Source organism: Saccopteryx leptura, chromosome 13 (assembly GCF_036850995.1).
Source record: "Saccopteryx leptura isolate mSacLep1 chromosome 13, mSacLep1_pri_phased_curated, whole genome shotgun sequence".
Lineage (NCBI taxonomy): Eukaryota > Metazoa > Chordata > Mammalia > Chiroptera > Emballonuridae > Saccopteryx > Saccopteryx leptura.
Window position 1 is genome coordinate 7,978,368 of NC_089515.1, and position 17,962 is coordinate 7,996,329.

At 44.3% G+C, this 17,962-nt stretch overlaps 1 protein-coding gene, 1 long non-coding RNA gene and 1 pseudogene across 2 annotated transcripts in view; 1 reads left to right on the plus strand and 2 right to left on the minus strand.

Moving 5' to 3' along the window:
- The window catches only part of LOC136384968 (uncharacterized), a 215,005-nt gene that overhangs the window by 157,329 nt on the left and 39,714 nt on the right, over positions 1 to 17,962 (plus strand). The gene's annotated exons all lie outside the window — the stretch shown is intronic.
- ACADSB (acyl-CoA dehydrogenase short/branched chain) overlaps positions 1 to 17,962 on the minus strand; it is a 40,175-nt gene that overhangs the window by 10,567 nt on the left and 11,646 nt on the right. The window contains exons 2-7 of the mRNA XM_066355648.1: positions 7,540 to 7,699; positions 7,238 to 7,338; positions 4,128 to 4,334; positions 3,427 to 3,597; positions 2,167 to 2,292; positions 439 to 531 (exon numbers count right to left, since the gene is read on the minus strand). Coding sequence (XP_066211745.1) covers positions 439 to 531; positions 2,167 to 2,292; positions 3,427 to 3,597; positions 4,128 to 4,334; positions 7,238 to 7,338; positions 7,540 to 7,699 — 858 coding nt within the window. The remainder of the gene's footprint in view (positions 1 to 438; positions 532 to 2,166; positions 2,293 to 3,426; positions 3,598 to 4,127; positions 4,335 to 7,237; positions 7,339 to 7,539; positions 7,700 to 17,962) is intronic.
- Positions 16,249 to 16,383, minus strand: LOC136385210 (U2 spliceosomal RNA; annotated as a pseudogene).

Sequence of the window (17,962 nt, forward strand, 5' to 3'; positions counted from 1 at the left end):
GTTACTTTTTTTGTGTGTCCTGGGACGACCACACGCCAGGCTGACGCTCTGTCTACTGAGTCAACCACCCAGGGCGTATTTATTCTTAATTTACAAAATTTCTTCTAGAATGGATTTCAAGCTTTGAAAAACAGATTTTTTTTAATGCTATATTTATATAGTTTACAACTTATCCATCCAGGTATTGGATAACATTTCAGTGTTCTCAAAGCAGAAAAACTGTTACTATTCAGCCACTGCTTGGTTTTCAGGATATTAGATAATTGACCAAAGCGGAATTTTAAAGAAATCACAGAAGCCGTCCTTTCACCTCGTGGAAGGGAAGGGCGCCATCTTGTGTTCACAAGCTGCCAAAAGCTCACTGGGTTTCCTGCATTTTCCTCCCCAGGTTTTTGGGGACCCACACCCTGGAAGAGCTAACGGCAGACTCTGACCAACCTGAGCGGCGATCCCTATCCGGCCACTGTTGAGTCCCCCAGCGATGTACTTGTATGCATGGCCAGTCTGCCCCAGGACATTGGCTTTTGGAACCTGAAAAAAAAAAAAGCAGTTATTTCTCAATTTAATTTGACGTAATTCATTTTCTAAAAATTTTTTAGTTATTGATTTTAGAGAGAGGAAGGGAGAGACAGGGATAGAAACATTGATACGTTGCTCCACCCACTCATGCATTCATCAGTTAATTCTTGTATGTCCTCTGACCAGGGATCGAACCTATAACCTTGTTGTATCTGGATGATGCTCTAACCCAGGGGTCAGGAACCTTTTTGGCTGAGAGAGCCATGAACGCCACATATTTTAAAATGTAATTCTGTGAGAGCCATACAACGACCCAGGTACATTAGGCATTATCCAATAAAAATTTGGTGTGGTCCCAGAGGACAGCTGTGATTGGCTCCAGCCACCCTCAACCATGAACATGAGCGGTAGGAAATGAATGGACTGTAATACATAAGAATGTTTTATATTTTTAATGTTATTATTTTTTTTATTAAAGATCTGTCTGTGAGCCAGATGCAGTCATCAAAAGAGCCACATCTGGCTCGTGAGCCATAGGTTCTTGACCCCTGATCTAACCAACTGAGCTACCCGGTCAGGGCTGACATAATTCATTTTGATTTTCTATTTTTAAATGTACATGTACCCCAAATCTGTGTGATACTACTCCAGCATAGTACTCTGCTCCGAGGAAATCACTGACTACATCTCTGTCTCGCAGTAAACTGGTTACCACACAACTTTTGGATGCCACTGCACCCTCTAGAGCCTAGTGGACATCTGCTGAATGAATGAATGAATCTAGAAAAGGAATCTCATACAACTCATCAATAACAGATGAGTAACATTTCCCCCCCAATTGTTACCTGTATGGTATAGTATGAGATTTATTAGTAATTACAGAGAGTATGTAAATACTTGCTAAAGCATGGATAGTAAACTTTTCTTCTGTTGAGACTATTATCCCCACAAAAATGAACTGATATGTGTTTTATATGCATGTGTGCCTAAGACAGGAGGAGAAGGTAGAGACAATTACAATGTTTATTCATAATTTTAAAAAAATCTACACTAGAAACAATTAAAAAATACACTTAGCTTAATGACATGAACAGTTAGGAGAGACAATGGGCAGAGTGGAGAAAGCACAGAGAAAGGAGGAAGAAAGACAGCCACCTGGAGTCGTGAGGCTGAACTGCAGACAGTTCGCGAGCGCGCCCACTCCGCCAGGAGTGAGAGGACCAAGTTCTAAGGCGAGGAGCAGAGAACCCATCACAGCCCGTCCTGTCGCTGCAAAGTTCTGAAGCGTCAGGTCCCAGCTGTCTTCTCTCCTCACCTTTACCAGCCTCCACTCTGAACTGTGGGCCATGCCTGGCGGTTTTCCACTCTCACTGAGCAATATCCCCATCTTGTGGCCTTTGGGGCACCCCACACCAGGCTTCCCTCTCTGAACCCTTCTGGTTCACAAGTATGCAGTTTATCAATGGGTGACTTCTTGGCTTTGGCTCCCAAGGCCAGCAGCTGGGCAGCAAGGCTCCTCTCTTTGCCTCAACCCTTGCAAAAAGTACATTTAGTCATGACCTAACCTAAAGCAACATTCAAGAGTCTTGCACATCTACGGTTCCAGAAAGCTTATTTCACATTTACTGGAAATTCTATGATACGCACCTTGACATTTTCAAATGTTAATGGGCAGGTGGAAGACGCTCTGATTCCCAACTTGTTTTCTGCTTTCCCTACATGAAAGCCCTCAGTGTCACGATCAACTATGAAGCAGGTAATTCCTTTATAGCCCTAAGAAGAAAATTTAAAACGTTATTACCACTTGGTTGATGAGATCCCTTGTTTCAAAGAGTTGAAAGTAAACAGAAAACTAAAAATGAAGTTTAGCCATAAATGCTAATGGACTCAGGACTGCAAGAGGTGCATTACGAAACAAGAACGATTAGAAGGCACTAGATTCAAAATCAAGAACTTTATCAATTTTCTTACATTTTCAGAAACCATTAGGGCTATTAAAATTATTACCAGAGTAGGCCCTGGCTGGTTGGCTCAGCGGTAGAGCGTCGGCCTGGTGTGCGGGGGACCCGGGTTCGATTCCCGGCCAGGGCACATAGGGGAAGCGCCCATTTGCTTCTCCACCCCCACCCCCTCCTTCCTCTCTGTCTCTCTCTTCCCCTCCCGCAGCCAAGGCTCCATTGGAGCAAAGATGGCCCGGGCGCTGGGGATGGCTCCTTGGCCTCTGCCCCAGGCGCTAGAGTGGCTCTGGTCGCGACAGAGCGACGCCCCAGAGGGGCAGAGCATCGCCCCCTGGTGGGCAGAGCGTAGCCCCTGGTGGGCGTGCCGGGTGGATCCCGGTCGGGCGCATGCGGGAGTCTGTCTGACTGTCTCTCCCCATTTCCAGCTTCAGAAAAATACAAAAAAAAAAGAAAAAAAAATTATTACCAGAGTATTATTGGATCATGAGAACTCCATGTTTTCTATTTAATTTTATTAAACACTTTAGAGTTTTAAAATTTAATCCAATAAATGTTAGAGAAAAGATGAAAGTGAAAATGTATTTATTTTGCTCTATGTCTGTTTTCCAACTGAACAAAATATTCTTAAAACTAAATGTACTACATAGGTACTTAAATTTTTCACTATTAAATAGAAAATTTGAAACTCTACAATATTAGAGATTACCATCCTATGACCTATTAGGAGATAATTAATAAAGGGTTTTCCATGTACAAATATGACATCAACAATATTTAGGAAGTTAGTGACTAAGAGGATGGAAAGATGTCAGCTGTCTAGTATTTTCAGAACTGAGGAGAATGCAGCCTTTAAGACAAGTCTGAAACAGGAAATGGAAGTAGGAAAAATATATAAAGAGAAAAGAGGAGGAGGGGAGGGGCAGAGAAGAAGTTCTGTTCTCGGGCTTACCACAGCAGGGTCCACATTTGCCATCACCAGGAAGAGCTCTGCGTCCTTGGCACTGGTGATCCACATCTTCGACCCGTTGATGACATAATAATCTCCCTTTTTATCGGCTCTGGTCTTCAGAGCAAATGCGTCGCTACCTGCTCCAGCCTCTGAGAGGCAGAAACTTCCTACCTACACATGGAAGGAAAACAGTCTCCAATTTATAACTGTATTTGTACTCTGTAACAAATACTCACTTATGGCAAAGTACACATTTGTAAATTGAATGTGTAGCTACTTTTGAAACCTGTACTTATCAAAATAACAATGGTACTCTAACAGTATTACTTCCCAAAATACCCTTTTTGTCTAAGACAGGTTTAAAGACCTAAACACACATACTCAATTGAGTTTAATTAAATTGGTTCTAATAATTGCAGTAGAAAGACATCTCAACGTAAATGAAACCACTCATGAAAGTATTAGAATAACTGAGACAAAAAATAGTTGTCTTATGGTCTCAAGATTATTCCCTAAATTTCCAAGTGGGAAATGAGAGCCAGACTGTATTTTTCTACCAGCATTAAGTTATTATTACTTGATTGATCAATGGTGCTGTACTGTGGTCTGGAATAGGAAAGTTAACATGCCAGGTATTTTTCTCCTAAAAACATTAAACATCAGAAAAGATCAAATCTATTTCAACAACTCATCTCACTCACGGTGTCTGTAGCTAGCTTGGTCAAATAGGTTGCCTTTTGTTCTTCTGTTCCATAATTTCCCATCAGCTCGTTAATTATTGTGTTCTGGATGTCACATAACAAAGCCACCGACGCGTCAACTTTGGCTAACTCCTCTACCACCAAGACACAGGAAAAAAAGGAAGCCCCTGTTCCTCCATATTTGGTGTCAATGTTAATACCCATCAGCTAAAGGAAAAACAAGGAAACACAGATTAAGAAAGCTATTTTTATATGGCAGAGTTCTTGCAAGTACGAGTTAAATAAATTGTAACCATTTAAGTTCCTAATTTTAAAATTTGTATGTATGTTTTCTTTTATGTATTATATATATAACACAGAAATGACAGATATTTGAAAAGGATGAAATAACTAAAGGTTATAATACTTTGTTTCCCTTTGTGATCTAAAAAACAAGATGCTTGGAAGAGAAGGGGATGGAATCATGAGAATCTCTCTAATATAAATCTTTCTGGATGCCAACTGCTGAGAACTGCTGCTTCCTGCCTCAACACTGCCGCTGTCTGGGTGTGGTTCTCCCACTGGGCCCTTCGTCTACTGATTTCAATGTAACGAGCAAACTGAAGCAGCCTACTGCTCCTCAGTGGGAATGTCTAGTTTCATTTGGCAGAATCTCTTCTGGCCTGGCTCTTCCCCCCTGACTCTTGAGTAAATTTAAAAAAAAAAAATTGTATTTTTCTGAAGTTAGAAGCAGGGAGGCAGAGAGACAGACTCCTGCACGCACCTGACCAAGATCCACCCAGCATGCCCACCAGGGGGCGATGCTCTGCTCATCTGGGCCATTGCTCCGTTGTGGCTGGAGCCATTCTAGCACTTGAGGCAGAGGCCATGGAGCCATCCTCAGTGCCAGGGCCAACTTTGCTCCAATGGAGCCCTGACTGCGGGAGGAGAAGAGAGAGATAGAGAGAAAGAAGAGGGGGAAGGGTGGAGAGGCAAATGGGCACTTTTCCTGTGTGCCCTGGCTGGGAATTAAACCCGGGACTTCCACATGCTGGGCCAACACTCTACCGCTGAGCAAACCAGCCGGAGGGCCTTGACTCTAGTAATTAAATGACCATTCCTTTTAGGCCACTGTTGCAAATCCAGGTGGTTAGCAGACATCTAGTGGTGTTTCCTATTAGCACACCAGACAAGGCCCAGGTCCCCATTAAACAAAACCGATCGACAGCCAAGGCTTTCTCGTAACCACTGGACTATTTAGCAACTACTCCAAAGTCTGGACCACGACACGTCCTGGCAGTTCAGGAAGAGAAGGTATGTGCTTACACATGTAATTCAAGACCCAAAGCTGCTAACAAATGACAGGATGCTTCGTCCTATTCTCTCCAGACACTTTGGAACTCCACTACGCAGCAGTCTGGGATGTGGCTGTTCACGTTTTAAGGTGACAGAAAACTTAGCTGGTGTGAAGGGAGAGTCACAAAGGGAGAGGACCGAAACGGTCAGGACACCAGAAATGCCATCAAGGAGGAAGAACCGAAGGATCCCACGTGCCTGCCGGAAGACTGAGGAGGGCAGGCTGATCCCAAACAGTGTCAGAGATACCGCCTCTCTGATATGTCACCAGTTTCTCCTACGTTGGAAATACCGCTTTTGTCGGCTATTTACGGCAGGTGACCACACTGCGACAACAGGAACTGGGAGTCAAGGGAAGCTGGGAAGAGCTGGTGGAGGATATGCCACTAAGCGGACCCTCCCGAGGACGCCACATCTAAGCAAAAGCAGGTTGTGGGGCTGGCAGGCGACTCTACTGTGGATGACCACGAACTGCTCCCCTGGGAGAGAGCTGTTGAAACCGGGACACCAGGACTTTGCAGAGAAGCGTAGGAGATCCTGCAACAATGCAGATGAAACCTGCCCAAGAAACGGACTCACAGATGCTGTGCGACCCACTGTAGCTCCACACAGAGTCCATTTTCCCAAGAGTTTCACTGCTAAACGGAAGTTGGAAAAAATCACTACTATTCATGGTATAAAGAAGCTGGTCTCTTTAAAATGAGAAGAGATAAAACGATTTAGTTAAGTGGAAAGGGCTATTCTTCAGAGTAACAGACAAGATTTAAGTCAATGGCTCTGAATAGGAGCTGTTAGTTCTGGGATGTCCTTAGTATTCAAAATAAAAACAGGCATCACGGCACATGTGTCGAGAAAGGAGAGATGACGAGTGCCTTGCTTTTCTGAATGTTCTCCTTGGAGCCTCCACGCTGACAATCCCTCTCTCTACCCACAGCCAGGTCAGTTACACTCTTACTTGTTTTTTGACACTGTGCTTCTATTAACAGGCTATGTGAACTTAAAAAGTTGGGAGTTTGCTGTCCTGGGTAATGTGGAATTCAGACGTGGTCTAAGTTTGCCACTTATGTAGGGATTCGGGTAGACTACTTGCTATACTATAAAGCTTTTACCAAGGAGTAAAAGGGGTCCTTAACCTCGGCCTTATCGAGCTAAAGGATTCTGTGGTGGGACTGTCCTCTGGGCTTTCAGCAGCGCCCCTGCCTCTACCCCACTAGATGCTCGGAGCCCCCTGAGTGTGACAACCAAAAATATCTCCAGACACTGCCAAATGTCTCTTGGGGACAAAAGAGCTCCTGGACAAGTCCCATGGTCTAAGGCAGTGGTTCTCAACCTGTGGGTCGCGACCCTGGCGGGGGTCAAATGACCAAAACACAGGGGTCGCCTAAAGCCATCGGAAAATACATATTTTAATAAACAACCACTGGCACTTATTTTAATAAATATGTATTTTCTGATGGCTTTAGGCGACCCCTGTGTTTTGGTCGTTCGACCTCCACCGGGGTTGCGACCCACAGGTTGAGAACCACTAGTCTAAGGGAATCACTCTCTCTGACTTCTAACCTTTTACTTAAAAAGCACAGTACTTATGATTTAAAATTTTAATTCAATTAAAAAAAATGTTCAGGTTCTCAGTCTAAAAGAGAACAGACAGCATTATGACCAGGAAGAGTTCATTATGCTACCATTATAGTTCCCAAATTGATAAGTCTGTACCCACTTTAACCCTGGGAAGTATTTACAAAACTTTGAAATCGGAAGAATTATGAATTATATACCCCGTGTTGAAATAATCCTTGTATTACTGATTTCTCCATTTTGGAATTTTCATCCATTGTTGAAACCAAAGGAGCAACTTGTTCCTGGGCAAATCTTTTAACTGTAGGGGGAAAAAATACTGGTAAGTCTTTATTCTAATAGTGTGACATACATTACTTTTTTCAAAAGATTGCAAAGAAAATAAATGTCAAAAATATTCCATTCATCAATGCAGATGACCAGATCCGCCAATCATGCCACATGTCACGTGACTTCATATTGTAGAGCCAACCCGTCACCCGAGGGGAAGAGGCCGACTCACCCGTGTTCTTGATCATCAGTTCCTCCTCCGTAAAGGTCTGCAGGGGGGCACAGGGCAGCTGGTTGTCTGCTATGCTGAGCTGCGCTTCTGAGTGGGAGGCCCTGAGGGCCCGAGCGGGAGTCTTCCAAGACCACAGGCAAGGTGGGAAGGTCCTTCTTAGCTATAAAAACAGTCCCCGTTGAAGAGGGAACACACAAACACACACAGAAGGTAAGAGAAGTGTCAGGACATCACTTTCTTCAGGAATAACTTTGTAACTCGTTCCTACACATGTCACCCAAAAAAGGGGAGCTTAACCCATGTGTTGTAAAATTCACTGTCCCATGACAAAAACAAAAATTGGCTTGCTAACATATAACATTTTTATCTAGCAAGGAGCTGTTTCAAATAAACACATTTCCCAGGCAATTAACTATCTCCTTCAAGGAAATACAACTTTCTAGATGGAACTCATACTTCAATCTATAGCTAGATTTCTTCAGTTTCTCATTAGTAAAAGACAGCACGCCCTGGCCGGTTGGCTCAGTGGTAGAGCGTCGGCCTGGCGTGCGGGGGACCCGGGTTCAATTCCCGGCCAGGGCACATAGGAGAAGCGCCCATTTGCTTCTCCACCCCCACCCCCTCCTTCCTCTCTGTCTCTCTCTTCCCCTCCCGCAGCCAAGGCTCCATTGGAGCAAAGATGGCCCGGGCGCTGGGGATGGCTCCTTGGCCTCTGCCCCAGGCGCTAGAGTGGCTCTGGTCGCGACAGAGCGACGCCCCGGAGGGACAGAGCATCGCCCCCTGGTGGGCAGAGCATCGCCCCTGGTGGGCGTGCCGGGTGGATCCCGGTCGGGTGCATGCGGGAGTCTAACTGTCTCTCCCCATTTCCAGCTTCAGAAAAATACCAAAAAAAGAAAAAAAGAAAAAAAAATACAAAAAAAAAAAAAAAAAAAGACAGCACAGCATACTAAGGGTTAAGGACATACATCCTGGCCTCACCAGGTGGTGGCGCAGTGGATAGAGCATCGGACTGGGATGCGGAAGACCACGAGACCCCGAGGTCGCCAGCTTGAGCATGGGTTCATCTGGTTTGAACAAGGCTCACCAGCTTGGACCCAAGGTTGCTGGTTTGAGCAAGGGGTTACTTGGTCTGCTGTAGCCCCCCCCCCTTCAAGCACATATGAGAAATCAATCAATGAACAACTAAGGTGTGGCAACAAAAAAATTGATGCTTCTCATTTCTCTCCCTTCCTGTCTGTCCCTATCTATCCCTCTCTCTGACTCTGTCTCTGTCAAAAACAAACAAACAAAACATATGCCCTGGAGTCTGAAAGGACTGGTTTCGAGCCCTAGCATCTGATATTAAATAACTAGGTGATCTTGAACAAGTGAATTTTATTTATTTATTTTTTCTTTCTTTCTTTCTTTTTTTTAGAGAGGAGGGGGGGGAGAGAGAGAGAGAGAGAGAGAGAGAGAGAGAGAGAAAGAGAAAGGGGAGGAGCAGGAAGCATCAACTCCTATATCGGACAAGTGAATTTTAACCTCGAGAAATACCCTCTGGGGGTTTTGTGAGGATTAACGGGAGACTCCACACAAAGGGCTTGGACAGTACCCAGCATGTAGAAAGCACTCACTACACCATAACGCCTGTTTCTGCCGGCTGCTAAGAGCTCCGCAGCAGTGGTCACAGCAGAAGCGTCACACACAGCAGAAGCGTCAGGGCAGTGACCTGGGCAGACTGCGCGGCTGGTGAACTTCCCTGCTGCGGTGTCCCAAACCCTTCAACTTGCCAATTCTACCCAGCAACGGATTTGCTACAATTTTATGGGAAAAAGAGACCATCATTTAATTTTAAATGCTTGTTATATCTTTCCTATTTTCTTCTATAGAATTTGAGTACAGGGGAAACAAATAAGGAATTAGTCATTTCTTGAACCTAAAAACCTGCTGAGTAAAAGAAGCTTGCCACCAACGAGCACACCCTACATGATTTCATTTATCTGGAAATCCAGAACAGAAAAGTCCGAACTCCGAACAGAGCTGGAAGGCCTGGGGCTGAAGTGTGGGCGTGGGGGCGGTTAGAACAAGGAGTGATCATTGCAAAAGGGCACAGGGAGCTTTCTGGGGTGATGGAAAAGTTCCCAGATTGGATTATGGTGATGATTGCACAACTGTGTAAATTTACTGAAAATCATTATATTACACACTTTAAAAGATTAAATTTTATGTCAATTATTCCTCAAAGCTGTTTAGAAAAAAAAAACCACTGCTTCCCTTTTATTCAACAAATATGAAGAGGATGCACTCGGCATCCAGCAAGTGCCTGCACGTGTGTGGTGTGTACGAAGGGAACTAGAAAGCTCCCCAGCTCCTGACACAGAAGCTAGTGACTGGGACAGGGCAACAAGATCCGTATCTGGGAACAGGCTGCCAGGAAACACAGCCAAGTGTTGCAGAACTAAAAAAAATGTCTTCATCGCTGCAATATGTTTTCCCAAGAGTTTTGATTAGACGCTGAAAAGTTTATTGCTATAAGGAGAGAAAAGAAACAAGAGTCCCCATGTCTGAACCACTGGTACCCTTTCCTACACACTGGCATCTCTGCAGCTACGCGCCTAGGAGCACGTGTATTCCGCTCCGGACTTAACTGGGGGAAAAAAAAAGAAACTTTGGCTAGACAGCAGAAAAATGTGTATGTCTCAATTTTTCTACTTGATCTTGTCTTGTTTTGAGAAATAGGAGACAGAAAGTTTATGGCAAAGTTGTGTGGAATGTTTTTTTCTCGTTGAAAGACTTGGGACATGCACACTCTGGACTAGAAAAAAGGAAGAGGGATGGACACACGAGATATTGTCGTCTCCCTGATGAAACAGATGGGGAGATTTCAGAAGGGCAAGAGGAAGAGAGGTGAGAAATGGAGTTGGGAAGGGGCTCAGGAGGGGAGGAGGGTTGCTAAGGAGAGGGGCTCTGTAGCAGGAGGCACCGAGAAGGAAGGAACGGGAGAGGAATGGAATTATGGAGAAGGAAAAGAAGTATGGGGTGTAATTTTGCTCGGTGGCTGGTGGTGGAGTCTGACAAGGGCCCCTCCACACATAATGAATGAATGAATGACCTACATTATCTTCTCCACAAAATGCTCACTAAACTTGCCTTTACATTTCAAAAACTGCAACCCACTGCCCACATTTTTTATTTCTAGGGGAGGTCATTTACTTCACAAAACCCACCGCAGGATTCTCACGTCTCTCGGCCAATACATCATCTTCCTACCTAAGTTTATCTTGAACAGAAAGCCCACAACTGGGACACTTAAGAAGGCAGTGAATACCCATTTTTTCCCTGCTGACACAGTTGTGACCCCCTTCACCTCAGTGTTGCTTCTGAGAAAGTATATGACTGTTTAAGACATAGCAATTGTTTTAGATTCACAAGATGAGATAACAGATGCAAACGTACTTCAAAAAGCATGAAGTGGTGTTGGTCAAATAAGTTTTTAAATATGATATATATGTTTGCTCGCTTATAGTTTGTATTGGGTGTGGGGGACAGGCTGTAAGCAGGCCAGGTCGTTATAGCCTAAGGCTTAGTTTTAAGACTAAGCTTTTCCCCACACCCTTGACTGATTGCATGATGTGGGGTGGTGCACTCTCATGAGGAATCCCACCATGCCTCAAATAAGTGACTTTGTATCAGAGACTTCCTTATTTGTATATTGGATTAAAGGTTTTGATTTCTACACTGTAAAATGGGGGCAGATCGGGAGCTTGCTCTCTCTTGGTTCCTAAAATTAGCATTAAAGAGGAGAGCAGGTTGGAGAGCAGAGAAAGGCCACGTGGAGGAGGCCAGGAGAAGCAGCCAAGATGGTGGAGTGCTGAGTGAGAAGCCAGTTTGTGCAGTTTGTGCAGGGAGAAGGAAGGAGATGGGAAACAGAGGTGAGTAGGTCTGGTGAGCTAGAAACCTTTGATTCTAGGAAACTCGGATAAGTCAGTAGCTCTATGAGCACTAAATGAGTGGGTTTTGGAGCCCAGTGTGTTTTACTTGCCCGCCGGGTGCAAGCTAGGATTAAAGATGATGGCCCACCAGTTCTTGGCTCCATTGTTTCATTACTGTCTGTCCGAATCTAATGCGAAAGTGCACGGGCCAGGCGGCTGTGATGGTGGCCGCGGCTACTGGCCTTACCAGTGGTGTACAAATGGGGGGTGGGACTACTGAAAGTGTTCATCAGGAAACCAGTGCTGCTGCCCTGCCAAGCCCCGGAGATGCAACAGCTCTCCCTAACACAGAGAAACAAACACAGGGAAGCAGCCAAAATGTGGAGACAGAGAAACAGGTCCCAAATGGAAGAACAGGAGAAATCTCCAGAACAAGAACTGAACGAAACGGAGGCAAGCAGACTACCAGATGCAGAGTACAAAGCAATGGCTGTAGGGGTGCTCAGAGCTTAGTGAAAACTTCACCGGCATGAGAAAGGAAGTAGATACCACAAAGAAAGAACCGATCAAAAAGAAAAAGACACTAGGTGAAATGCAGAATACTTTACAGGGACTCAACAACAGAGGAGATGAAGCTGAGAATGAAAGCAGCAACTCGGAATATAATGAAGCCAAAAACACCCAATCTGAACAGCAAAAAGAAAAAATGAATCCAAAAAAGTAAAAATAAAAATAGTGTAGGAAGCCCCCGGGACAACTTCAAGCGTTCCAACATTAGCATCATGGGGGTGAGAGGAGAAGAGAGAGAGCAAGAAATGGAAAATGTACAGTATCTGAAGAAACAATGATAGAAAACTCCGCTAACCCGGTGAAGGAGACAGACACACAAGTCCAGGAAGCACAGAGTCCCAAACAAGATGAACCCAGAGTCCCACACCAGGACACATCGTAATTAAGATGCAAAAGGGAGCTCTGATTAGACCCTCAGCTGATTTCTCAACAGAAACTTTGCAGGCCAGAAGGGAGTGGCAAGAAATATTCAAAGTGATGAAAAGCAAGGACCTAAGATCAGGATTACTCTACCCAGCAGAGCTATCACAGAGCTTCCCAGACAAGAAAAGCTTAAGGAATTTCTCACAGCCAAACCAGTATTACGTGAAATGTTAAAGGGTCTTCTTTAAAAAGAAGAAAAACGAAAAAATATGAATAAAATGACAATAAATACATATCTATCAACAATTGAATCTAAATAGCAAAATAAACAAGCAGAACAGACACAGACTCGTAGATACAGAGAACATTTTGATGGCTGCCGGATGGGAGGGGGTTGGGGGGATGGGCGAGAAAGGGGAAGCGAGTGGTGGTTACAGAGCAGTCACAGGGATGTATAAAGTACAGTCAATACTGTCCTAATAACTATGTGTGGTGAAAATGGCTGTGAGATTTATCAGGGTGATCACATAGTAGGTTATAACATGTGTAATCACAGGTGTAGACCCAAAACTAACATAGCATTGTATGTCAACTGTAACTGAAAAATAAAAAATGATTAAGCCTGACCAGGTGGTGGCGCAGTGGATAGAGCGTCGGACTGGGGTGCAGAGGACCCAGGTTCGAGACCCTGAAGTCGCCAGCTTGAGCGCGGGCTCATCTGGTTTGAGCAAAGCTCACCAGCTTGGATCCAAGTTTGCTGGCTCCAGCAAGGGGTTACTTGGTCTGCTGAAGGTCCACGGTCAAGGCACATATGAGAAAGCAATCAATGAACAACTAAGGTGTTGCAATGCGCAATGAAAAACTAATGATTGATGCTTCTCATCTCTCTCCATTCCTGTCTTGTCTGTCCCTGTCTATCCCTCTCTCTGATTCACTCTCTGTAAAAAAAAAAAAAAAAAAAAAAAAAAAAAGATTAAAATAAAACCCAAACCAGAAACAACAGAAAAGAAAATACAGTGGCTCTGTTCCAAGTGAATGGAACCCATTTTTAACCAAAGCACAGGAATGCAGGTTTCCCTATACTTTTTATCAGTAAAGAAATCTCTTTAATATGAGTCTTTGATAAAGGAAACGTTTCCTTTGTTTGCCGTTGACCACACAGCCTGAGGGTTGGATGGTGACTTCTGACTGTCCTCTGCCCTTCAGTGTTGGCCTCCGCCTCCGAGGCTTTGGTGACCACGCCATCAAAATGATTTTCCACAGTTATAACCCACTGCACCACATCATCACATTTTTTTGTAGAGAGCAGCAGCTGCCCCTTGAATAGAATAAGGGTTATTTATGCCTTGCCAAGTACTTTGCAAAGCTTGAGTCCGACCTGTTTCCTACTCGGCCCCCCAGAGTTCTGATGCAACCCGGGGTCTGTGAACTCCTGTGGATGGGGTTGAAATTATACCTTTAATTCACTAACCTCTAACTGAAACAGCATTTTCCTCAATTATGAATCTAGGCAGTGAGTTACAGCAGTGTTAGGAGTTATCTGTGACTCTGTCACCGAAAGAAACTACAGATATTTTAATATCAGAGAACAGTTGGTCCAAATATCTTGAAATATTGTTGAGGTTCAGAATTACAGCAGTTATTCAAACTGCTGCCAAATCTTATCTAAGAAGCACATATTACCATTAAAAATATTTTTATAATTTTTTTATTATAATTTATTTCCTTGGTAATCCTATATATTTATGCATTTTAAAACATTCTGAGAAAAGGTCTATAAACTTTACTACATGGCTGTATATAGTAATTTTCAGCCCATGTGCCGCAAGAATTTTTAAAACATGGCAATACCTGACTATAGTCAGGGGCACTGACCTCATTCCTTTAGATTGTCAAACAAATGAACAAAGAAATACTAACAGCCAACACACAATAGCCATCCAGTGTGAATGAATCAAAATTATATCTTTTTTGGGGTCAGATTAACAAAAAAAATATATTTTTTGGTGTGCCACAGAATGTTAGTAATTAGTTTATGTGTGCCGTGAGATGAAAAAGGTTGAAAAACATTGCTATATACCTTTCATCCAAGGTACAAAATTGGTTAAGATCTCCTGACTGCTGAATGTTCTGGTAAATCTTTTGCTAAACTCATCAAGTTGAGCCATTATGTGAGTCGTCACCTTTCTCCTTGGTGTCCCCGTATAATGAAGTGTGGTTCCAAACATTATCGTGCTTCAAATCTAGGAGCTTTTACAACGTGTGAAAGGCAAACAAAGACATAGGAGAGTTGTGCTAACCTGCAAAGGAAGAGCCCCTAGACTTTTCCAAAGGAAATGTTTTGATATAAGAAGTATGTTTCACCTTAAATCTCTACTTTTTCATTGGTTCCCACCAACTGTGCCCTCCTGTCTCTTCATCCTGCAGGTAGGGGTGTGTGTGTGTGACTGATTCCAACCCAGCACCACAGAGCTCAAGAGGGTTCACTCTCCTTTCCCCTTCCTTATTGGTAACTGGTGACAGTGAGAAGCCTGACTCTCATTATCTAGAGTGAGCTTTACTTATTCACAGCTAGTACACATGTTGTAAGCTGCAAATTAATATTGATATTCTAGGAGGAAAAGGGCAGGCGTTCCTGTCCTTCCCTTGGAAAATGGAGGAAAAGGAATGTGGAAGTCTCCTGATTTACAAGGACAACTAGGGTCATTTGGTTTCAAGTTCTCTGAAAGGATTAAGGTTATCTGAGAAACTTCTTCCCTTTCAATAGGAGGCATAATTTACATACCACCTTGCATTGATTGTAGTTCCTCCCTTTCCTGGAATCTTGAGAGTAAAATACCTCTAGGCTAGTGAGGGAAGAGGAACCCTGAAAGATTTGTAAATGTCTTTGTCTTACCTTGAGAGTCTTAATGTTTCCATGTATCCCCTAGACCAGGGGTCCCCAAACTTTTTACACAGGGGGCTAGTTCACTGTCCTTCAGACCGTTAGAGGGCCGGACTATAAAAAAAACTATGAACAAATCCCTATGCACACTGCACATATCTTATTTTAAAGTAAAAAAAACAAAACAGGAACAAATACAATATTTAAAATAAAGAACAAGTAAATTTAAATCAACAAAATGACCAGCATTTCAATGGGAACTATGCTCCTCTCACTGACCACCAATGAAAGAGGTGCCCCTTCCAGAAGTGCAGCGGGGGCCAGATAAATGGCCTCAGGGGGCTAGTTTGGGGACATCTGTCCTAGACAAATGTTAATATCTTGTTAATGATTGTGCCATTGTTGGGCAGATAAAATATATTATGCTCACTTTGTTAAAGATGGCGCTGCCCATGTGGAAGCCCATGGAAGCCCACCGCCCAGGTGATGATATTGGTTGCCCTTCTTGCTTGGGATGGGCGTGATTATATTAAGGTGTGTTGGGGCGGGCAGGATCCTTGTAGCCTAGGGCTTGATTTTGGGACTAAGCCTTTCCCACCCTTTATTTATTATTATTATTTTTTCTTTCCCACCCTTTTTGATTTAGGGTGGTGCACTCTCATGAGGAATCCCATTATGCCTCAGATGAGTAACTTTCTATCAGAGACTTCCTTGTCTGTATATTGGATTAAAGGTTTGGATTTCTACCCCATAAAGTGGGGCAGACCAGGAGCTTGCTCTCTTGGCTCCTGAGATTAGCATTAGAGAGGAGAGCAGAGTAAGGCCACGTAGAGGAGAGGAGAAGCAGCCAGGATGGTGGAGTGTTGACGGATGTTGGGCAGATAAAATATATTATGCTCACTTTGTTAAAGATGGTGCCACTGACCACGTGGAGGCCGTTGCCCAGGTGATATTAATGTGTGTCTCTGTGGGCAGGCAGGATCGTTGTAGCCTGCACATGCCTTCTCCATGAACAGGGAAGGCAGGCCTGGCCCAGCGAGGGAAACACCCTCACAGGCTTCCCTCACAAACAAAAATGTCCTACACTTGATCTTAGCCAAAAGGCCGAGAAGCGATAAAAAAATGTCCTTTATAAAGGTTATCTTCTACTTGGTTTTCAGAACTTCTCCCATTTCTGCCATTTAAAATTAATCAGCCTAAAACAATCCTTATGCCAAAAAAACATGTTTTCGGGGTGGCAAACTTTGCTCCTCTTCAACAATCAAAACTTTTTTTTCTGAAATGTGTTTCTTTCTCCCCACCCCCTTCATGTAGTGATAGATATGTGAATTCCAAACTGCCCTCTTGATGTTCCGCTTATCTGTCAGACCTCACCCTTATTGGACTATTGCCCCTAAGACAGAAGAATTCCAAGAAGCTGGCAAGCCCCCCAAGGAAGAGAATTCCGGACATACCAGGACTTTTGCCTCAGTATCTCCTCAGGCTCTCCCAAACACTATATAATTCGCCTCTAGTCTGTAACTGGCGCTCTTCTCCCCGGGAGGGTTCCTTTCTTCCTTTCAATAAAGCCTGTTACTCTGGTCTTTCGGACTCCAATGAATTCCAACATTTGGTGCCAAAACCCGGTACAGGGTACTAACTGCCTGGACGATCCCTCTTTGCTGTCCAAACTTACAACCAGGGAAGCAATGGGCAGCGGCAGCTCGTCCCGGGCTTACTCCCTGCTTCTGTTTGGACGTTGTGATTGTAGGTTGATTGGCCGGTAGTCTAACCCTGTCCTGAACCCCTGCCGGATCAGAAAGGTGAAGAGTTTCTCCCTTCCCTTCCCTGGTCGGCTTCTCTTTTCCACAAAATTTTCTCTGGTCGGACAGTTTTCTCTGACACGCCTCACGTTTTGAGGGGTTTGACTTTCAGTCTCAGTGGACTGCCCAGAAGACTAGGCGCCTAGCCAAACCTCTCCACTCTCTCGGACTTCTCGTCCTCGGAGCTCCCTGACAGGTAGTGACGACCTCCATCAGGGACGACTCCCCCACATGAGATTCTCTCCTCTTGGGACAGTGACAAAAGGCAGGGACGCTCCCTGTTGCTCACCTGTCTCTACTATGGGTTCCTCAGAGTCTAAGCCTTCTGACCAGACCCCTCTAGGATGTCTCATAAAAAAACCTAAGTTCGGCCTCTCTAACTAAGCCAAAAAAACTCATTTTCTTCTGTAATACGGTGTGGCCTCAATACAAATTAGACAATGACTCCCACTGGCCTGAAAACGGTACATTCAATTACAATATCCTAAGAAATCTTGACAATCTTTGCCACCGGATGGGAAAGGCTTCTGAAATTCCTTACAAGCAGACTTCCTTTTACTTTTGCTCCTGTCCTTAATTTCTGTGCCACTTATTCTACACACAGGCCGTTTTTGACCAGAGAAACCTCACCTAAATCCTCCGCTCCTAATCTTTCCTTCTCCACAGACTCCCAACTCTCTCTCCCTCCAGCCTGACCCTCGGGGATACCCCTCTCTCTAGACCCCTCTCTGGTCCCTCTGCAAATCTCTTCCGCTAGAGTCTCTTCCCTCCAAGAGCCTCCTCCCTTCGCAGAAACCTGTTTCTCATTCACCTGCAAATACCAGTCTCTTTCTCCTCCCCTGCTGGCCGCCCCCCCCCCCCCTTCTCCACTGTGTTCTTCATCCCCTCCCTCC